Source organism: Phyllobates terribilis, unplaced genomic scaffold (assembly GCF_046119375.1).
Source record: "Phyllobates terribilis strain yellow unplaced genomic scaffold, ASM4611937v1 Scaffold_3__8_contigs__length_932513732, whole genome shotgun sequence".
Taxonomy (NCBI): Eukaryota; Metazoa; Chordata; class Amphibia; order Anura; family Dendrobatidae; genus Phyllobates; species Phyllobates terribilis.
This window is the reverse complement of record NW_027362763.1, coordinates 776408346-776432123: the sequence shown is the minus strand read 5'-3', so window position 1 is coordinate 776432123 and position 23778 is coordinate 776408346. Positions and strand designations below refer to the sequence as shown.

Below are 23778 nucleotides of genomic sequence, written 5' to 3'. Positions count from 1 at the left end.
CCGGCCCCTGTCCCTGGTTGTGACCATCACCTGTACATGTGGCCGGGCCCTGTCCCTGCTTGTGACCATCACCTGTACGTGTGGCCGGGCCCTGTCCCTGCGTGTGGCCATCACCTGTACATGTGGCCGGGCCCTGTCCCTGCGTGTGGCCATCACCTGTACATGTGGCCAGGCCCTGTCCCTGCGTGTGGCCATCACCTGTACGTGTGGCCGGCTCCTGTCCCTGCGTGTGGCCATCACCTGTACGTGTGGCCGGCCCCTGTCCCTGCGTGTGGCCATCACCTGTACGTGTGGCCGGCCCCTGTCCCTGGTTGTGACCATCACCTGTACATGTGGCCGGGCCCTGTCCCTGGTTGTGACCATCACCTGTACATGTGGCCGGGCCCTGTCCCTGCTTGTGACCATCACCTGTACGTGTGGCCGGCCCCTGTCCCTGGTTGTGACCATCACCTGTACGTGTGGCCGGCCCCTGTCCCTGGTTGTGACCATCACCTGTACATGTGGCCGGGCCCTGTCCCTGGTTGTGACCATCACCTGTACATGTGGCCGGCCCCTGTCCCTGGTTGTGACCATCACCTGTACATGTGGCCGGCCCCTGTCCCTGGTTGTGACCATCACCTGTACATGTGGCCGGGCCCTGTCCCTGCTTGTGACCATCACCTGTACGTGTGGCCGGGCCCTGTCCCTGCGTGTGGCCATCACCTGTACATGTGGCCAGGCCCTGTCCCTGCGTGTGGCCATCACCTGTACGTGTGGCCATCACCTGTACATGTGGCCAGGCCCAGTCCCTGCGTGTGACCATCACCTGTACGTGTGGCCAGGCCCTGTCCCTGCGTGTGACCATCACCTGTACGTGTGGCCGGCCCCCTGTCCCTGCATGTGGCCATCACCTGTACGTGTGGCCGGCCCCTGTCCCTGGTTGTGACCATCACCTGTACATGTGGCCGGGCCCTGTCCCTGGTTGTGACCATCACCTGTACATGTGGCCGGGCCCTGTCCCTGCTTGTGACCATCACCTGTACGTGTGGCCGGCCCCTGTCCCTGGTTGTGACCATCACCTGTACGTGTGGCCGGGCCCTGTCCCTGCGTGTGGCCATCACCTGTACATGTGGCCGGGCCCTGTCCCTGGTTGTGACCATCACCTGTACATGTGGCCGGCCCCTGTCCCTGGTTGTGACCATCACCTGTACGTGTGGCCGGCCCCTATCCCTGGTTGTGACCATCACCTGTACATGTGGCCGGGCCCTGTCCCTGCTTGTGACCATCACCTGTACATGTGGCCGGGCCCTGTCCCTGCGTGTGGCCATCACCTGTACATGTGGCCAGGCCCTGTCCCTGCGTGTGGCCATCACCTGTACGTGTGGCCGGGCCCTGTCCCTGCGTGTGGCCATCACCTGTACATGTGGCCAGGCCCTGTCCCTGCGTGTGACCATCACCTGTACATGTGGCCAGGCCCTGTCCCTGCGTGTGACCATCACCTGTACGTGTGGCCAGGCCCTGTCCCTGCGTGTGACCATCACCTGTACGTGTGGCCGGGCCCTGTCCCTTGCGTGTGGCCATCACCTGTACATGTGGCCGGGCCCTGTCCCTGCGTGTGGCCATCACCTGTACATGTGGCCAGGCCCTGTCCCTGCGTGTGACCATCACCTGTACGTGTGGCCAGGCCCTGTCCCTGCGTGTGGCCATCACCTGTACGTGTGGCCGGCTCCTGTCCCTGCGTGTGGCCATCACCTGTACATGTGGCCGGCCCCTGTCCCTGCGTGTGGCCATCACCTGTACATGTGGCCGGCCCCTGTCCCTGGTTGTGACCATCACCTGTACATGTGGCCGGGCCCTGTCCCTGCTTGTGACCATCACCTGTACGTGTGGCCGGGCCCTGTCCCTGCGTGTGGCCATCACCTGTACATGTGGCCGGGCCCTGTCCCTGCGTGTGGCCATCACCTGTACATGTGGCCAGGCCCTGTCCCTGCGTGTGGCCATCACCTGTACGTGTGGCCGGCTCCTGTCCCTGCGTGTGGCCATCACCTGTACGTGTGGCCGGCCCCTGTCCCTGCGTGTGGCCATCACCTGTATGTGTGGCCGGCCCCTGTCCCTGGTTGTGACCATCACCTGTACATGTGGCCGGGCCCTGTCCCTGGTTGTGACCATCACCTGTACATGTGGCCGGGCCCTGTCCCTGCTTGTGACCATCACCTGTACGTGTGGCCGGCCCCTGTCCCTAGTTGTGACCATCACCTGTACGTGTGGCCGGGCCCTGTCCCTGCGTGTGGCCATCACCCGTACATGTGGCCGGGCCCTGTCCCTGGTTGTGACCATCACCTGTACATGTGGCCGGCCCCTGTCCCTGGTTGTGACCATCACCTGTACATGTGGCCGGGCCCTGTCCCTGGTTGTGACCATCACCTGTACATGTGGCCGGGCCCTGTCCCTGCTTGTGACCATCAACTGTACGTGTGGCCGGCCCCTGTCCCTGGTTGTGACCATCACCTGTACGTGTGGCCGGCCCCTGTCCCTGGTTGTGACCATCACCTGTACGTGTGGCCGGCCCCTGTCCCTGGTTGTGACCATCACCTGTACATGTGGCCGGGCCCTGTCCCTGCTTGTGACCATCACCTGTACGTGTGGCCGGCCCCTGTCCCTGGTTGTGACCATCACCTGTACATGTGGCCGGCCCCTGTCCCTGGTTGTGACCATCACCTGTACATGTGGCCGGGCCCTGTCCCTGCTTGTGACCATCACCTGTACGTGTGGCCGGGCCCTGTCCCTGCGTGTGGCCATCACCTGTACATGTGGCCAGGCCCTGTCCCTGCGTGTGGCCATCACCTGTACGTGTGGCCGGGCCCTGTCCCTGCATGTGGCCATCACCTGTACATGTGGCCAGGCCCTGTCCCTGCGTGTGACCATCACCTGTACATGTGGCCAGGCCCTGTCCCTGCGTGTGACCATCACCTGTACGTGTGGCCAGACCCTGTCCCTGCGTGTGACCATCACCTGTACGTGTGGCCGGCCCCTGTCCCTGCGTGTGGCCATCACCTGTACGTGTGGCCGGCCCCTGTCCCTGGTTGTGACCATCACCTGTACATGTGGCCGGGCCCTGTCCCTGGTTGTGACCATCACCTGTACATGTGGCCGGGCCCTGTCCCTGCTTGTGACCATCACCTGTACGTGTGGCCGGCCCCTGTCCCTGGTTGTGACCATCACCTGTACGTGTGGCCGGGCCCTGTCCCTGCGTGTGGCCATCACCTGTACATGTGGCCGGGCCCTGTCCCTGGTTGTGACTATCACCTGTACATGTGGCCGGCCCCTGTCCCTGGTTGTGACTATCACCTGTACATGTGGCCGGGCCCTGTCCCTGGTTGTGACCATCACCTGTACATGTAGCCGGGCCCTGTCCCTGCTTGTGACCATCACCTGTACGTGTGGCCGGCCCCTGTCCCTGGTTGTGACCATCACCTGTACGTGTGGCCGGCCCCTGTCCCTGGTTGTGACCATCACCTGTACATGTGGCCGGGCCCTGTCCCTGCTTGTGACCATCACCTGTACGTGTGGCCGGCTCCTGTCCCTGCGTGTGACCATCACCTGTACATGTGGCCGGCCCCTGTCCCTGGTTGTGACCATCACCTGTACATGTGGCCGGCCCCTGTCCCTGGTTGTGACCATCACCTGTACATGTGGCCGGGCCCTGTCCCTGCGTGTGGCCATCACCTGTACGTGTGGCCGACCCCTGTCCCTGCGTGTGGCCGGGCCCTGTCCCTGCGTGTGGCCATCACCTGTACGTGTGGCCGGCTCCTGTCCCTGCGTGTGGCCATCACCTGTACGTGTGGCCGGCTCCTGTCCCTGCGTGTGGCCATCACCTGTACGTGTGGCCGGCCCCTGTCCCTGCGTGTGGCCGGGCCCTGTCCCTGCGTGTGGCCATCACCTGTACGTGTGGCCGGCCCCTGTCCCTGCGTGTGGCCATCACCTGTACGTGTGGCCGGCCCCTGTCCCTGCGTGTGGCCGGGCCCTGTCCCTGCATGTGGCCATCACCTGTACGTGTGGCCGGCTCCTGTCCCTGCGTGTGGCCATCACCTGTACGTGTGGCCGGCTCCTGTCCCTGCGTGTGGCCATCACCTGTACGTGTGGCCGGCCCCTGTCCCTGCGTGTGGCCATCACCTGTATGTGTGGCCGGCCCCTGTCCCTGGTTGTGACCATCACCTGTACATGTGGCCGGGCCCTGTCCCTGGTTGTGACCATCACCTGTACATGTGGCCGGGCCCTGTCCCTGCTTGTGACCATCACCTGTACGTGTGGCCGGCCCCTGTCCCTAGTTGTGACCATCACCTGTACGTGTGGCCGGGCCCTGTCCCTGCGTGTGGCCATCACCTGTACATGTGGCCGGGCCCTGTCCCTGGTTGTGACCATCACCTGTACATGTGGCCGGCCCCTGTCCCTGGTTGTGACCATCACCTGTACATGTGGCCGGGCCCTGTCCCTGCTTGTGACCATCACCTGTACGTGTGGCCGGCCCCTGTCCCTGGTTGTGACCATCACCTGTACGTGTGGCCGGCCCCTGTCCCTGGTTGGGACCATCACCTGTACGTGTGGCCGGCCCCTGTCCCTGGTTGTGACCATCACCTGTACATGTGGCCGGGCCCTGTCCCTGGTTGTGACCATCACCTGTACATGTGGCCGGGCCCTGTCCCTGCTTGTGACCATCACCTGTACGTGTGGCCGGGCCCTGTCCCTGCGTGTGGCCATCACCTGTACATGTGGCCAGGCCCTGTCCCTGCGTGTGGCCATCACCTGTACGTGTGGCCATCACCTGTACATGTGGCCAGGCCCAGTCCCTGCGTGTGACCATCACCTGTACGTGTGGCCAGGCCCTGTCCCTGCGTGTGACCATCACCTGTACGTGTGGCCGGCCCCCTGTCCCTGCGTGTGGCCATCACCTGTACGTGTGGCCGGCCCCTGTCCCTGGTTGTGACCATCACCTGTACATGTGGCCGGGCCCTGTCCCTGGTTGTGACCATCACCTGTACATGTGGCCGGGCCCTGTCCCTGCTTGTGACCATCACCTGTACGTGTGGCCGGCCCCTGTCCCTGGTTGTGACCATCACCTGTACGTGTGGCCGGGCCCTGTCCCTGCGTGTGGCCATCACCTGTACATGTGGCCGGGCCCTGTCCCTGGTTGTGACCATCACCTGTACATGTGGCCGGCCCCTGTCCCTGGTTGTGACCATCACCTGTACATGTGGCCGGGCCCTGTCCCTGGTTGTGACCATCACCTGTACATGTGGCCGGGCCCTGTCCCTGCTTGTGACCATCACCTGTACGTGTGGCCGGCCCCTGTCCCTGGTTGTGACCATCACCTGTACGTGTGGCCGGCCCCTGTCCCTGGTTGTGACCATCACCTGTACATGTGGCCGGGCCCTGTCCCTGCTTGTGACCATCACCTGTACATGTGGCCGGGCCCTGTCCCTGCGTGTGGCCATCACCTGTACATGTGGCCAGGCCCTGTCCCTGCGTGTGGCCATCACCTGTACGTGTGGCCGGGCCCTGTCCCTGCGTGTGGCCATCACCTGTACATGTGGCCAGGCCCTGTCCCTGCGTGTGACCATCACCTGTACATGTGGCCAGGCCCTGTCCCTGCGTGTGACCATCACCTGTACGTGTGGCCAGGCCCTGTCCCTGCGTGTGACCATCACCTGTACGTGTGGCCGGGCCCTGTCCCTGCGTGTGGCCATCACCTGTACATGTGGCCGGGCCCTGTCCCTGCGTGTGGCCATCACCTGTACATGTGGCCAGGCCCTGTCCCTGCGTGTGACCATCACCTGTACGTGTGGCCAGGCCCTGTCCCTGCGTGTGGCCATCACCTGTACGTGTGGCCGGCTCCTGTCCCTGGTTGTGACCATCACCTGTACATGTGGTCGGGCCCTGTCCCTGCTTGTGACCATCACCTGTACGTGTGGCCGGGCCCTGTCCCTGCGTGTGGCCATCACCTGTACATGTGGCCGGGCCCTGTCCCTGCGTGTGGCCATCACCTGTACATGTGGCCAGGCCCTGTCCCTGCGTGTGACCATCACCTGTACATGTGGCCAGGCCCTGTCCCTGCGTGTGACCATCACCTGTACATGTGGCCAGGCCCTGTCCCTGCGTGTGACCATCACCTGTACGTGTGGCCAGGCCCTGTCCCTGCGTGTGACCATCACCTGTACATGTGGCCAGGCCCTGTCCCTGCGTGTGGCTATCACCTGTACATGTGGCCAGGCCCTGTCCCTGCGTGTGGCCATCACCTGTACATGTGGCCAGGCCCTGTCCCTGCGTGTGGCTATCACCTGTACATGTGGCCAGGCCCTGTCCCTGTGTGTGGCCATCACCTGTACATGTGGCCAGGCCCTGTCCCTGCGTGTGACCATCACCTGTACATGTGGCCAGGCCCTGTCCCTGCGTGTGACCATCACCTGTACGTGTGGCCAGGCCCTGTCCCTGCGTGTGGCCATCACCTGTACATGTGGCCAGGCCCTGTCCCTGCGTGTGGCTATCACCTGTACATGTGGCCAGGCCCTGTCCCTGCGTGTGGCCATCACCTGTACATGTGGCCAGGCCCTGTCCCTGAGTCTAGCCATCACCAACAGAGCCCTGTTCGGTTATGCGCAGCCGCCTAGTTCTTCAAGCAGATAACCCTTCAGGATACAGGATAAGGCGGTGGTGGTTTTGCCTTTTATTGGCATCTTTGGTCTCTTCATGTAACCTTTATTGCTTCTGAAGCAGATAAAAGATGCTCAAAAACTGAACATATACAGCAGAGATGCCTGTCAGCCTGTTCTGGGCTCTTTTTCAGGCAGAGTTTCGGTGCGGACCGGCTTGAAAAATGATTTACACACTCACATCCTAAAGTGTGACAAGTCAAAAGGCTGCAGAACAGCGTAGCCCCAACTCATCAAGGCCGGCCATCTTAATGGTGGTCGTGATGGAGGGTGTGCTGGAGTGCAAGGCTCCTGATTATTTAAGAGTAGGAATGAGTGGACCCATGGATGATCAGGTTCGAGCGAACTTTAGTCCAAAGTTCGGTTCAGGTAACAGTACTCTACCCAAACCCCATAGAAGTCAATGGAGACCCGAACTAAAACAGACTTCCAGAGAGATGTCTGTATTCAGCACAAGACAGTAGGTGTCCAGTACGAACCCCAAACGTTACAGTTCTGGTTCGCTCATCTCTATTTAAGAGGCATAGTCCTCGTAATGAATCAGCGTTGGACGAGTGGCCTGCACCTTCCTAGAAATCTTACTCCAGTCCCTGCTGGTGAAAGATTTGTGGGGACACTCAGCGGAATAGGGTGTTATCCAGACAACAATATGGGGAGTAATGAGGCACTGCCCACCTGATGCGGTAGTGTGAGATACAACACTAGTAGAGTTTGAGGATATTATATCCAGCTGCACCTCCCCAGGTTGGAGGATCCAACGTAATATTGAGGTAATAGAAGATGCCGGTATCCTGCGCTGCTGGTTGTAGAATAAATGGAGATACAATACACGGCATGTGAGGAACAGTGCGGTTTAATCTATACGCGTTTCTAAGTACTCTGACTTATTCAGATCTTCCTGAGTCTCCTGATGAAGAAGTCAGATATTTCAAAATGCGTATAGATTAAACCGCACTGTTCCTCACATGCAGCGTATTGGATCTCCTTGATTCTACAACGAGCAACGCAAAAAGTCGCAACATTTTAGCACAGCTTAAAGTTGCACCAAAGTTTGCGAGTTTACACAGCTTTTTACACCAGAGTTCGGTTGTAAAAGCTTTGATGAATTGGACCCTGTGTGTAAAATAAAAATAAAAAAAGCTAAGAAAAAACAGTTCAGAAAAAAAAAGGCAGCGTAGGGTAACAGTGGCCACAAGGGGGCCTCTCACCAGGGTAAATGTGGCCACAAGGAGGCCTGTCACCAGGGTGATTGTGGCCACAAGGGGGCCTGTCACCAGGGTAAAAGTGGCCACAAGGGGGCCTGTCACGGGTAAAAGTGGCCACAAGGGGGCCTCTCACCAGGGTAAAAGTGGGCACAAGGGGGCCTGTCACCAAGGTAAAAGTGGCCACAAGGGGGCCTGTCACCAGGGTAAAAGTGGGCACAAGGGGGCCTGTCACCAGGGTGATTGTGGCCACAAGGGGGCCTGTCACCAGGGTGATTGTGGCCACAAGGGGGCCTGTCACGGGTAAAAGTGGCCACAAGGGGGCCTCTCACCAGGGTAAAAGTGGGCACAAGGGGGCCTGTCACCAGGGTAAAAGTGGGCACAAGGGGGCCTGTCACCAAGGTAAAAGTGGCCACAAGGGGGCCTGTCACCAGGGTAAAAGTGGGCACAAGGGGGCCTGTCACCAGGGTGATTGTGGCCACAAGGGGGCCTGTCACCAGGGTAAAAGTGGCCACAAGGGGGCCTGTCACAGGTAAAAGTGGCCACAAGGGGGCCTGTCACGGGTAAAAGTGGCCACAAGGGGGCCTCTCACCAGGGTAAAAGTGGGCACAAGGGGGCCTGACACCAGGGTAAAAGTGGGCACAAGGGGGCCTGTCACCAGGGTAAAAGTGGCCACAAGGGGGCATGTCACAGGATTCTCTGGGGTATGTCTTCAGGCTGCTCTGTATTATTATCTGTCAGTACTGCCTCCTGGTAAATGCCAGAAAAAATAGCACAAAATAAAAAGGCCCCTAGTCTCTACAACCGTATGGCAGATTTTTTTTTTTAAAAAAAGGCAGAATACTCAGAGGAGCAGGGGGAATAAAATAAGAGCAAAAATTAGCAACTTTTGACCTGGTGTCGAGTTCTCTTAAAGGGGTTTTCCATGTATAATTAATTTTTGCCTTTGGGCTTCACCTGGGGGATAATTGGAAAGGCTCCAGTAAAGTATCTCTGCTGTAGTTCTGGTCTTTGTTGACAGGCTGCAGCAGTGATGTCAGAACTATAGTGCAGATAAGCGCTGCAGCCAATTACTGGGATCATTGGTGATGATGAATTAGAATGAATAAAGCTGAGTCCAGCGATCGGCAGTAACCTTACAAAATTGCAAAGTTGCTTATTTTTACAAGGACTTTGCATCTCTGCTCATTTAATACAATGAAAATAACCTTTTAATTTGGAGATCTTCGGGGATGCGAGATCCTGAGGGGCGTGGAGGTGTGCGATCGTTCTGTAGTCTGGGGCTACTCTATGACTTTAGTTGACAATATGTCACGAGACAAAAAAATCGTGTCATGTCGCTGCTACATCCCAGCGCAGTGTGAGCGGGGTCGCGATGCCACGTGCAAATTGCTGCAAAATACTTGGATCATTTGAAGAATTCACACCACACACTATCTCGTGGGTCGTCCATGACCGCCTCCACTTCCATTAAGCTGTGATCGACCTTGCGGCCAGAGATTTAGCCCCAGCCTTGTTGATGTTGTTAGGGGTTTATCTCATAGACCTGCACTGCGATAAACAGCGACCTTGATACGTCAGTACATAAAAAATACGCAGCACACGTCGTAACCGTATACGGGGTCTCATAGTTGCTTATAATCCAACACAATATTTTTGTTTGCAGTTTGTATGTAATAAAGTTGTAATTTAAAAAAAAAAAAAAAAAGAAAGAGCACCCCCATGACTGAACAGCAGGGGGCAGCAGAGTAACAACATGTCTTCTCTGAGGGATGAGCTGCAGCAGTATCTCCAGGAGCTGGGGATCCAGCCCGTGTGTGTGGAGCACCCGGAGGTGGGTCAGGGCTGCACGGGGTCACCTCACGTAATGCAGGCATGGCTGTGAACGTCTAATACACCGGCACCGGGGTTGTGGTGTGTTACACGTGGAGTGTAGGTTGCTCCGTCTGTGCCACGTTGTGTTATAATTGTTGCCACCAGAGGGCGCTGTAGCTCTATGTTTTACTTTGTGTAAAGTTTATGTTGTGCATAGCGCCCTCTGCTGGTCCTAATGCCTACTGCAATCACAGTTTCAGCGTCACCTCTCCTACCAAAATAATTACAATTCTTTTCCCTCTGTATTCCTGCTGGGAATTTTTAAAAAATTACTTTATTAATACTAGTTGGGAGTGACCTTTCTGATACTGACTTATCAGTTCTGACAGTCTCGTTCATCATAAGTATACACCCCTTTGACAAATGGATGGTAACACCAAGTTATTAATTCATATATTAATGGCACAACACACAGATATCAGGGACTAGATGCTTCAAGTACTAAAATGGACGATCCTTTCTGTTATAACTTAGAATTTACATTTCTCGGATGAGATTGGGCATGGTGCGATTCTTTCCTTGAACAGACTCAGTCTGAGGCAAAAATTGGACATGTGCACGGCCCCATAGAGTAACATGGGTCTGAATGCCGTCCAATGTGTTGTCACATCGCACTCGGACCGAAAATACTCTCGTCTGCATCTGCCCTCACACTGAGGAATATTTTTGTGTATTTTTTTTCCCTAAAAACCATCTATAGAAAGCTTGGAAAAAACGCTGCAGAAGCGCTTAAAAAACACATGGTAGAAGGTCTGCCATGTTCCCTAATGATAATCCGCATGTGCTGTGCACACGCTGCGGAAATTTCCGCTGCGGATTATCATTGCGGAAAAAAACGCAGCACTACCAATTATTTTGCGGAAGTGCTGCGTTTTTGCCGCCAATGACTTTCATTTGAACGCATGGATTACCCATCACTGCATCTGTACATGCGAAATCCAAGCGTTTCAATGTGCGGATGGTACCCGGGTGTGGAGGACAGGAGACTCTCCTCCAGACCCGGGTACCATAGAACCTGTAAAAAAAAGAATAAAATAAGAAATAAATATGATATTTACCTTCTGATGGCCCCCGGTGTCCTTGTCTTCGCTTACCGGCAGATCGCGGTGGACTGAAGGACCTGCGCTGATGTCATAGTCATGTGACGGCAGGTCCTTCAGTGTACCGCGAGCTGCCGGCAAGCCAGGACGGAGCGAAGCAAGACTGCGGGGGACATCGGAAGGTAAGTATAGATTTATTTTTTACCATTATTTGGGGTCACACTATATAAATCCATGCCGTTTGCATGGATTTATATAGTGTGACCAAGTTGTTAAGCTCTTTCTAAGTGATGCTAAAATCGCTTGGAAAGCGCTTGTCAACCCGCATGCGGAAATATATGTGAAGAACGCTTCACATCCGCATGTCCCTGGCAGGAAAAACGCATGTACAATCCGCATGCGTTTTTTTTCTGCCAGGGAGATGCAGAAACGCTCAGGAAAAAATCCTGAGCATTTCTGCATCGTGGGCACATAGCCTTAATCGGATGAGCCTCACCCATTCAAGTCTAAGGCTATGTGCCCACGTTGCATTTATGCAGCAGAAAATTTCTGCTGCATAAATGCAAGTCCTCTCCCGGAAAAACGCATGCGGAATTCCGCACGTGTTTATCGCGCATTTTTCGCGCGTTTATCACGCGTTTTCCACATGCGGAATTGCCTTGCGTTTTTTATGCATTGGACAAAGGCAATTCCACTTGCGGAAACGCAAAATTAAATGACATGCTGCGGATTTTTGAACGCGGCATAAACGCTGCGGAAAAATCCGCAGCATGTGCATAGAACTTGCGGAATCCCATTGGGGACCATGGGGTGCGGATATACATGCTTTTTTCAAGCGTTTACGCTGCGGAAATTCCGCAGCATATACGCTTGAAAAATGCTACGTGGGCACACAGCCTAAGTGCGAGGAAAATAATCCAAAGTCACAGTCTAGCATCTGATTATTACAAATATATTGCAGTTCTGTAACGTAGGAAACTGTAAATGTTCCTTAAATGATTAATAGCTGTTACTGTAAAAACTGATTGTACACGGATGACAAGTGAGAAAAAAATCATGATAAAAAGAAAAGAGATGCACTGCAAACCACTCATAAAATACCAAGAGAGTGATTCCTACCTGTCTAAGAGAAAATGGTAGTCCAAATGAAGATATACACGTGCAGCTTCCAGGGGTCCTTTGAAGAAGTCACAACTGCAACTAGAGGTGATGGACAAGTGCCGGAGTCTGTAGAACAAGCCGTGAGTGTTGCAGAAAATGGGTTCAAATAGCGTATTAACGCCTCCTTCCTACCACGGCCTCCTCCTGCCTATATATAAAAGGGATCACCCTGTGTCTGCAAATCCCTGACGAAGGAGGCCGTGACCTCGGAAACGCGTCGGTTAAGCGCTGGACTTTTTTCTCCTCAGTGGAATCCCCCAGCTGTTTTGACATCACACAGATACTAAGCACTCACATCCTTGATTATCAGCGGTCCTGCGGGTGTGACTGGCCGGCACATCTATCAGGCTGTCTGCAGTTCTTCTCACGCATGATCTTCATCCCTGTATCCAACTAGCGCAACGGCGGAATGTACCTGAAAGCCTGAATCTCTGAGAGTCTCTGCAGCCCTCTATCTCCGGCGTTAATACGCTATTTGAACCCATTTTCTGCAACACTCACGGCTTGTTCTACAGACTCCTGCACTTGTCCATCACCTCTAGTTGCAGTTGTGACTTCTTCAAAGGACCCCTGGAAGCTGCATGCGTATATCTTCATTTGGACTACCATTTTCTCTTAGACAGGTAGGAATCACTCCCTTGGTATTTTATGAGTGGTTTGCAGCGCATCTCTTTTCTTTTTATCATTTCATTATTATTTGCACCAGGGCATACGGTGCTTTGAGATTGCGGCTCTTTGCCTATCTGATCTTACTATAGCAGCATCGCTACTGCAGTTTTTTACATTTTACTTTGAGAAAAAAATCATGCCACATTCCAACTAGACGTGCGCAGCCTTACTCAGTCCACTTGTACTAAGCGAGGCCGTACATGTCTAGTCGGAATGTGGCAGAGAGTATGCAGATCACATACTAGAGGTCACATGATCGCCCAGTTCCAGCCCCAGAGAATCCGGAATGGGCGCGCTGAGGATTCACCAGTCTGCAGCCACATAGAGTAACTGCAGACTTTTGTGCCAAACCTGGGCAACCCCTGTAATTGTATTGAATTCTGTCTTCCAGGTCTTTACAGTGGAAGAAATGATGCCACACGTCCAGCACCTAAACGGGGCACATAGTAAAAACCTGTTCTTGAAAGATAAGAAGAAGAAAGGGCTCTGGCTGGTCACTGTGCTCCACGACCGCCAAGTAAACCTCAACGATCTAGCAAAAAAGTTGAACGTTGGAAGCGGAAACCTCAGGTTTGCAGATGAAGCTTCCATGATTGAAAAACTGAAAGTGGGTCAGGGCTGTGCCACCCCACTCGCCCTCTTCTGTGATGACAAAGGAGATGTCAAGTTTGTCCTGGATTCTAAGTTTTTAGAAGGCGGCCATGAGAGGGTCTATTTCCATCCCATGACCAATTCTGCAACAATGGGGATGACTCCAGAGGAATTTATCACCTTTTTGAAAAAGACGGGTCATGATCCTATAATGCTAAACTTTGATGATTAACTCTAGGCTTGTTCTATTCTCCAAAATGCATAATATTCATGGATGTGTAAATGAAGAATGCTTTCTTTGGTGCTTATGTGTTGGCATTGAATTTTCTGCTGTTGTTATATTAGTCTTGTACGACTGAAAACATTGCACCTCTGCATATTCTCTTCTGTCTGTCCCCTACTTGTTGCGAAAATACTTCCCATAGAATACAATGTCGGAGCAAGACTGAAGGGTTAACGCCTTTACAACCCAAGGTGGTTTGCACGTTAATGACCGGGCCAATTTTTACAATTCTGACCACTGTCACTTTATGAGGTAATTACTCTGGAACGCTTCAATTGATCCCCCTGATTCTGAGAATGTTTTTTCATGACATATTGTACTTCATGATAGTGGTAAAATTTCTTCGATATCACTTGCGTCTATTTGTGAAAAAAACGAAAATTTGGCGAAAATTTAGCAATTTTCAAAATTTGAATTTTTATGCCCTTAAATCAGAGAGATATGTTACACAAAATAGTTAATAAATGACATTTCCCACATGTCTACTTTACATCAGTACAATTTTGGAACCAAATTTTTTTTTGTTAGGGAGCTATAAGGGTTAAAAGTTGACCAGCGATTTCTCATTTTTCAAACAAAATTTACAAAACCATTTTTTTAGGGACCACATCACATTTGCAGTGACTTTGAGGGGTCTTTATGACAGAAAATACCCAAAAGTGACACCATTCTAAAAAGTGCACCCCTCAAGGTGCTCAAAACCACATTGAAGAACTTTATTAACCCTTCAGGTGCGTCACAGGAATTTTTGGAATGTGGAAGAAAAAAATTAACATTTAACTTTTTTCACAAAAATGTTATTTTATACCCAATTTTTTTTATTTTCGCAGGGGTAACAGGAAAAAATGGACCCCAAAATTTGTTGTGCAATTTCCCCTGAGCACGCAGATACCCCATATGTGGGGAAAAAACACTGTTTTGGCGCACGACAGGGTTTGGAAGGGAAGGAGCGCCATTTGACTTTTTGATTGGAAAATTTGCTTGAATAATTAGCAGATGCCATGTTGCGTTTGGAGAGCCCCTGATGTTCCTAAACAGTGGAAACCCCCCACAAGTGACACCATTTTGGAAACTAGACCCCTTAGGGAACTTATCTAGATGTGTGGTGAGCACCTTGAACCCCCAGGTGCTTCACAGAAGTTTATAACATTGAGCCGTAAAAATAAAATGTACACATTTTTCCCACAAAAATGTTTTTCAGCCCCCAATTTTTTTCATAAGGATAACAGGAGAAATTGCACCATGCAGTTTGTTGTACAATTTCTCCTGAGTAAGCCGATACCCCATATGTGGGGGAAAACCACTGCTTGGACATACAGCAGGGTTCGGAAGGGAAGGAGCGCCATTTGACTTTTTGAATGTAAAATTTGCTTGAATAATTAGCGGATGTGCCCCTGATGTGCCTAAACAGTGGAAACTCCCCACAAGTAACCCCATTTTGGAAACTACACCCCTCAAGGATTTTATCAAGGGGTATAGTGAACATTTTGAACCCAGAGGTACGACACAGAATTTGATAACATTAGGTCACCATATTGAATAAGTTGCCATTAGTCTTGAGCGCAAGTGCTCGCTACTTGAGTTTGCATCGGGTACTCGGGTATGTACTATGTATCGCGGGTGCTCGAGTGACATGTTCGAGTCCCCGCCCGCATGTTTCACGGTTATTAGACACCCAAAAAAAAGCATGCGGGGATCGCTCGTGCATGGCAGGCCATCCCCGCGAGGTTTTTTTGGCCACGAAGCATATGGGGCAGAGACTCAAGCATGTCACTCAAATACCCACGATACTCAATGCATACCCGAGCACCCGATGCAAACTCAAGTAGCGAGCACTTGCGCTCAATACTAGTCGCCATATCGTCATCTTTTTTTTTTTACTTTTGAAAAAAATCCCAACCCTAACCCTAGCACAACCCTAACCCGAGAGTTTATTTTTTACGCCGTTCCTATGCGGTATAAGTGATTAAACGACTTTATTCCTGGTTCGGTGCGATTACAGTGATACCAGAATCATATCGGGTTTTTATGATTGACAGCTGTCACACTAAAAGACGCATTTTTTTGGAAAATCTAGTTTTTGCATCGCCATATTTTGAGAGCTATAACTTTTCCATAATTTGGCCGACAGTCATATGATGGCTTGTTTTTGCGGGATGAGTTGACGTTTTTATTGGTACCATTTTCAGTCACGTGACATTTTTTGATCGCTTTCTATTCCGATTTTTGGGAGGCAGAATAAATAAAAAACAACAATTCAGGAATTGTTTTTTTTTTTGTTTTGTTTTTTTATGCTGTTCCGCGTGTGGTAAAATTGATAAGGTAGCTTTATTCTTCGGGTCAGTACGTTTACAGCGATACCACATTAATATCATTTTTCTATGTTTTGGCGCTTTTACACAATAAAAGCTATTTTATAGGTACAATTATTTTTTTGCATCGCTTTATTCTGAGAGCTAGAACTTTTTTATTTTTCGGCTGATGGAGCTGTATGGCGGCTTGTTTTGTGATAAAGCATTGTTTTTTGCTTTGTTTTTTATTTTATTTTTTTCACCGTGTTTACTCAAGGGACTAACTAGTGGGACAATTTTATAGGTCAGGTCGTTCCGGACGCGGCGATCCCAAATATGTGTACTTTTATTGTTTTTTTTTTTCATAATAATATTTATTGATAGGTACATTATAGTTTTATTTTGGTGGATTATTTTTTTTATTTATTTTTTTTATATTTTTACAAAAAAAATTAATTTTTTTTTTTTTTTTTTCACTTTCTGATACTTTTTTTACTTTTATACTTTGTCCCACTATGGGACTTACCCTTTTTTTTATTATGATCGCCTGCATAGCATAGGGATGGAGCACCATCCCTGTGCTATGCAGGCTGTCAGTGCTGCAGATGCAGAAGATACTTTGGTCATACACTGCTCATGACTAGTGATGAGCGAGCACTAAAATGCTTGGGTACTCGTTGCTCGAGTCGAGCAGATTGGAATACTCGGGTGCTCGACCCGAGCAACGAGCCCAATGTAAGTCTATGGGACTTTTAGGCGGCTCCCCCCGGCGGTCTGCAGAGGGCCTAAAAATTGCCCAAATTGATGGGAACAGTGCTCAAATGACATGGGAAAAACCCCTGGACGCATTTCTGACTCCTAGGTCACTGCTGTCAACAACGTTGTCAGAGTTTTACGCCACTTTTACGGACTCACAATAAAACATACAAAAACGAAACCAAAATGGATTTTCCTGGGAAATATGTTAAGGAACATCCTTTCCAGAGTAACGACTTGTATATAAGGCAAAATAAATAACCAAAGCCAAAAATACTCCTCCACACATTGGGCTATCTTCACACGTAGGGTTTTTGATGCGTTTTTGCACTTTTGCGTTGCTTTCAACAAAGACAAATGCATTCACTGGGAAATGTCATTTTAACATTTTACAACCTTATCTGGCCATGTGGTGTGTGACCCATCATCAGACACATGCATACAGTGCTGAAAAGACATGGGAATAGCATGGGGAAGACCTCTGGAAGCATTTCTGACTCCCAGGTCACTGCCTAAAAGTGTGCCCATCATACGTGATCCTTGAAGCATGCGAAGATGCCTCCCGCCATGCACCTGTCGTTGCAGACTTGCAACAATCACCGTCCATGTCCTTGTCCCAGTGCAGCGTTCAGTTGTCCCTACCCCATTCCTTGGAATGCAAGCGCAAGTATGCAAGTATACAGGCTGCAATACTATACTGCCAAATTTTTTAAAGCTGCTTGAACTTGAAATGTGGCCTTTTAGGCTTGTGGAGGCGGAAGCTTTTCACAACCTCATGCTGACGGCGACCGGGTGTCCATACTCGGTCCCCAGCCGCCACTATTTCTCCCGGTATCGTCTCCGCCTTCCACAAGCACGGGTCCAACATTACCCGTGCCATCCGCAGTGCACTTACCGGGAAGGACCGCCTAACCACAAACAGGTGGACAGGTGAATGTGGCCAGGGACGGTACGGAGCTAGTCCACAGCTTTTTTTTGCTGAGAGTTGTATTTAGCTCGGTGAAAGGACTGGCATAGAGGGAAACCGTATCTACTCTGGGTGTCATTTCTCCCAGGAAGTCCTCTATTGCAGCTTGTTGCAGAAGCAATGGCAGCCTGTCCAACATCAACTCGAACTTCTCGGTGGTGCTTTGACACACAAACATCTTTCTTGGCGCATTTAATTTGATGAATACAGAGTTGGACAATGGCCTGATCTGCAATGCGGTTTGAGAAATAACATGCATAAGCATGTCCGATCCACATTAAAAAAGCACCCATAGAGTGTCCGGGAACCTTCCCCCACACTTTTCGTAGCCAGGGCTGCTTCTCGGCAGGGTTGGACAGTCCCACCAGAGAATCCTCTGGTGTGCCCTGGCTTCTACCTCAGGAGAGTTCATGATAGCGCTAACTTTGCAGCAGCTATGAGGCTCTTGAGCGGGGGAGAAAGGTGAGCCTTCAGAATCAAATCCTCTGATGGGCACAATGTTTTTCAATCTGAAACAGCTTCTCAGTGGGAGTTGTATTTCACCACAGCCATATTCTTTAGCTCAGTGAAAGGACTGGCATAGAGGGAAACCGTATCTACTCCGGCTGTCATTTCTCCGTCACCAGGTTCCGCCCATTGTCACACACGACCATGCCTGGCTGTATGTTCAGCGGTGAGGGCCACAGATCAGGCTGCTGTGTTACAGCTTTCAACAACTCTGCAGCGCTGGGCGGTTTGTCACCTAAGCATTAAGCATGTTATCTTCATCACAGCCTGTTGCCGCTTGGCCAAGGCTGTGCTGCAGTGCTGTCAGATTGTGACTGATGTGGTCATTTCAGTGATGGAGGAGGAGGTGCAGGAGCTGAACAATGTGATTACATTGAGGTTAAATTGGCGACACTGCTTTTTATACTAAAGAAAGATCCTATTGTTTTGGGGTTTTTTTACATTATTTTTTAAGACCAATGCATCAACGGGAAATGTCATTTTAACATTTTACAACCTTATCTGGCAATGTGGTGTGTGACACATCAGCAGACACATCCTGTTTTATCTATGATGGAGGGACTCTGAAAGTCATAAAGCCTATTTTTATAGGGCCATTAGACGGCCCTTACTATTCTTAAAAGGCCAGCTGTCGGCCCTCGCTATTGTTAGAGAGCCATCAGCCAGCTATGCTTTATTATCAAGTGGGTCTCCTATACTGTTATTGCGTATACAGTGACTGCAAGGGTTGCCAAAAATTTGGACGCAACCCAATACCCCTTTGAAGAGACATAGAGGAGGGTCTCAGTAAAAAAAAAAATGTTCCCATTATAAAGGAGCGGGTCCCCTATAGTGGTAATGCCCATGCTGTGACTGCAAGGGCTGCCAAAATTTGGGAAAAACCCCACTAAGAATTTAAAGACACATAGAGTAGGGCCACAGTAATGACAAATTCCCATTAGAAAGAAGAGAGTCTGCTATACAGTTATAGGGTATGCAGTGAGTCCAACAGCTGACCAATTTTAGGAAAAACCACACTAAGAATTTAAAGACACATAGAGCAGGGCCACAGTAACGACAAATTCCCTTTAGAAAGGAGAGAGTCTGCTATACAGTTATAGGGTATGCAGTGAGTCCAACGGCTGACCAATTTTAGGAAAAACAACACTAAGATTTTAAAGACACATAGAGCAGGGCCACAGTAACGACAAATTCCCATTAGAAAGGAGAGAGTCTGCTATACAGTTATAGGGTATGCAGTGAGTCCAACGGCTGACCAATTTTAGGAAAAACCCCACTAAGAATTTAAAGACACATAGAGCAGGGCTAAAGTAACAAATACGACATGTTCCCATTAGAAAGGATAGAGTCTGCTATACAGTTATATGGTATGCAGTGAGTCCAACGGCTGACCAATTTTAGGAAAAACCCCACTAAGAATTTAAAGACACACAGAGCAGGGCCACAGTAACAAGTACGACATGTTCCCATTAGAATGGAGAGGGTCTGCTATACAGTTATAGGGTATGCAGTGAGTCCAACGGCTGACCAATTTTAGGAAAAAACTCACTAAGAATTTAAAGACACAGAGCAGGGCCACAGTAACAACAAATTTTCATTAGAAAGGAGAGGGTCTCCCATAGTGTTGGCCTATGCAGTGAATGCAAGGGCTGCCAAAAATTGAGGGGCACTCCAATACCCCTTGGAATTGACTTAGAGGGCCTCATAAAAAATGTTCCCATTAGAAAGGAGCAGGTCTCCTATATTTGGAATGCCCATGCACTAAGTATATGGGCTGACAAACATTTACCCCTGGGGGTATACATGAACATACTGTATAATTATTTTTTTTTACGGGCATCATAAACACCCTTTAAAATAATTATGTGGGTGTTGCATCACGGACCACGGTGACCCTGGTGATATGGTGGTGGAGGATGAGAAGGAGGAGGACAAGAGTAAATAGCCAAAATCAGGAAGCGTATACCCATGTGTGGGTGTGAAAGAGGTGCATGGGAATACACCTCCGAAAAAAAGACACTGGATTTGAGTTTATGTTATGCTGCTATCATTCGGTGGTGTTGAGAAGTCTGGCCCAATCCAGCCCTTGTTCATTTTTATAAGAGTCAGCCTGTCAGCATTTTCAGTTGACAGGCGGATGCACTTATCAGTTATAATTCCACCAGCGGCACTAAAAAATAGTCTGGGAGAAATGGTGGATGAGGATGAGGAAAAAGCCAATATGCTAAATGATTTTTTTTCAACCGTATTTACACAAGAAAATCGCATGACAGAAAACATGATTAGTGATAGCAAAAATTCTCCATTAAATGTCACTTGCTTAACCCAGCAGGAAGTACGGCGGCGTCTAAAAATCACTAAAGTCGACAAATCCCCGGGCCAGGATGGGATACACCCGCGAGTACTGCAGGAATTAAGTAACGTCATAGATAGACCATTATTTTTAATCTTTAAAGATTCCATAATAACAGGGTCTGTACCACAGGACTGGCGTATAGCAAATGTGGTGCCAATATTCAAAAAGGGGACAAAAACCGAACTTGGAAATTATAGGCCAGTAAGCTTAACCTCTACTGTGGGTAAAATCCTGGAGGGTGGGGGGTGGACGGGCTGACTAAGTACTCACCGGTGTTGGGCAATGAACATCTGCCGGAACTTAATAAGCTGTGTCAAATGGGCAATTGGAAGGCGCAAGGAGTGAGATATGTGTGCCAGCTGCAGAGTGGAACGGACCTGAAGACCTTTGAGAAATTGAGAGAAGAATTTGATTTGCCTTTGGTGTGGGGATTTCAATACTATAGGCTTCGACATGCTTGGAGGGCACAGTGTGGATTGGGAGCCATGACGGTTCAGGGTGACATTGTACTAGACTCTGTGTGCATGAAGGGAGGGACGAGGGGAGTCATATCGAGCCTATATCATGACCTACTGCACTCCTATCTGGGGGGAAATCACTTCATTGCAAAGAGTAAATGGGAAAGGGAGGTGGGTACCCTCACAACAGAACAATGGGAGGCAATTCTAGAATATGTCCCGAAGATCTCTCTAAGCGAGCAGGCACGGATCTCCCAATTATACATAATACATAGGACATACAAAACACCGCTGCGCCTGTACAAGGCGGGCTTGAGGGGAGATTCCAATTGCCCTAGATGTGGCACGGACCAGGCCGGACTGCTACACATGCTATGGTCATGCCCGCGGCTAGTGGCTTATTGGTTGGTCGTTGTTAACAAAATTGAGAGGGCTTATACATGTACAATTGACAGAAACCCGGTGCTGTGTGTTTTGGGGGAGGTGGATGGAATACCTGTCTCAGAACATTACAAAGTGGCGATAGCGCGATTGCTATATGTGGCACGCAAACTAATAGCACGAAAATGGACAGATTCGGAACCCCCCACTAGGAGGGAATTTATTGCTCAGACACGTACGGTAATGCATTTAGAGGAAAGCATTTACAGGCGGAGGCATGGAGAGAGAACTTTTGGGAAAATATGGTCCGCATGGATGGCGGTAATATGATTGTCAATGTTCCCAGGTATGCCCGGCATAAGGAGTATTGGCGGGAGGGGGGAGGGGGGAGAGGGTTTTGACTGTATTACTACACGTTATGTGAATTGTTATATGTATATTGATAACTGTTTGCTGTAAATTTTTGAAACCTAAATAAAAATAATTGGTTTAAAAAAAAATCCTGGAGGGTTTCCTAAGAGATGCTATACTAGAGTATCTGAAGAAGAATAACCTCATGACCCAATATCAACATGGGTTTACGAGGGACTGTTCCTGTCAAACTAATCTGATCAGTTTTTATGAGGAGGCAAGTTCTGGACTGGACCAAGGAAATGCAGTGGATGTTGTGTATATGGACTTTTCAAAAGCTTTTGATACGGTTCCACACAAATGGTTGATAGATAAAATGAGAACAATGGGGATAGGGGAAAATATATGTATGTGGGTTAAGAATTGGCTCAGTGATAGGAAACAAAGGGTGGTTATTAATGGAAAACACTCAGACTGGGTCTCAGTTAACAGTGGGGTACCACAGGGGTCAGTATTGGGCCCCCTTCTTTTTAACATATTAATGACCTTGTAGGGGGCATACAGAGTAATATTTCAATATTTGCAGATGACACTAAACTCTGCAGGGTAATCAATACAGAGGAGGACAATTTTATATTACAGGAGGATCTATGTAAACTAGAAGCTTGGGCTGATAAATGGCAAATGAGCTTTAATGGGGATAAATGTAAGGTAATGCACTTGGGCAGAGGAAATAAAATGTATAATTATATGCTTAATTGTAAAACACTGGGCAAAACTGTAACTGAAAAAGACCTGGGTGTATTGGTGGATGACAAGCTCAGGTTTAGTGGCCAGTGTCAGGCAGCTGCTGCAAAGGCAAATAAAATAATGGGATGCATTAAAAGAGGCATAGATGCTCATGAGGAGAACATAATTTTACCTCTATACAAGTCATTAGTGCGACCACACTTAGAATACTGTGTACAGTTCTGGTCTCCGGTGTATAAGAAAGACATAGCTGAACTAGAGAGGGTGCAGAGAAGAGCGACCAAGGTTATTAGAGGACTGGGGGGTCTGCAATACCAAGACAGGTTATTACACTTGGGGTTATTTACTGTGGAAAAAAGAAGGCTTAGGGGTGATCTTATTACTATGTACAAGTATATGATGGGACAGTACAAAGGCCTTTCTACTGATCTTTTTACTCTGAGGCCTGAGACGGGAACAAGGGGGCATCTCCTACACCTGGAGGAAAGAAAGTTTAAACATAATCACAGACGGGGATTCTTTACTGTAAGAGCAGTGAGACTATGGAACTCTCTGCCGCATGATGTTGTAATGAGTGATTCACTGTTAAAATTTAAGAAGGGCATGGATGCCTTTCTTGAAAAGTATAATATTACAGGTTATAAATACTAGATTCCTTGATAGGGCGTTGATCCAGGGAACTAGTCTGATTGTCGTATGGAGTCGGGAAGGAATTTTTTTCCCCAATGTGGAGCTTAGTGTTTGCCACATGGGGTTTTTTTTGCCTTCCTCTGGATCAACAAGTTAGGCTATGGGTTGAACTAGATGGACTTAGTCTTCCTTCAACCTTAAAAAAAAAACTAAGTTAAAAACCTGCTCTGATAAAACGCTAGCGGCAGGGCAGGCCAGGACCTCCAAGGCGTAGAGAGCCAGTTCATTCCACGTATCCAGCTTGGATACCCAATAATTATAAGGCACAGAGGAATCACGGAGGACGTTGGTACGGTCGGCAAGGTACTCTCAGCATCTTCCCAAACTTTGCTCTCCTTGTGAGAGTACCCCGCACTTCGGGGCCTGTGCGATGGGAGGGTCTGAGAAAACTGTCCCAGAACTTTGACAGTGTTCCCCTGCCTCTGCTGGATTGCATTTGTGTCTCTATCGCCTGTACTCCTTGGTTGTCCAATGAAGTGTGACCTCTGCCACCAGCGTTTTCAAATGGGAATTTTTTAAATAGTTCCGCAACAAGGGCCTTCTGGTACTGCCCCATTTTTGTAAACCTGTCCGCCTCAGGAATAAGAGATATAAAGTTCTCCTTTTAGCGTGGGTTTTGAAGTGTCACCAACCAGTAATGACTGTCACCTAAAAATTTGAGAACGTGAGGGTCATGGGAAAGGCAGCGCAACATAAACTCAGCCATGTGTGCCAGACTGCTAACAGGCAAGACTTCCGTGTTTTTACCAAGAGGATGACTGACC

The 23778-nt window shown here is 49.8% G+C and overlaps 1 protein-coding gene across 1 annotated transcript; it reads left to right on the top strand.

Annotated features, from left to right (window-relative positions):
* The first annotated feature begins 9589 nt into the window (after positions 1-9589).
* LOC141258330 (prolyl-tRNA synthetase associated domain-containing protein 1) lies at positions 9590-15049 on the top strand. The gene is made up of 2 exons (XM_073673340.1): positions 9590-9722; positions 13025-15049. Exons 1-2 carry the CDS (start codon positions 9645-9647, stop codon positions 13454-13456), a joined length of 510 nt encoding a protein of 169 aa, XP_073529441.1. The 5' UTR covers positions 9590-9644; the 3' UTR covers positions 13457-15049.
* Positions 15050-23778: the final 8729 nt, after the last annotated feature.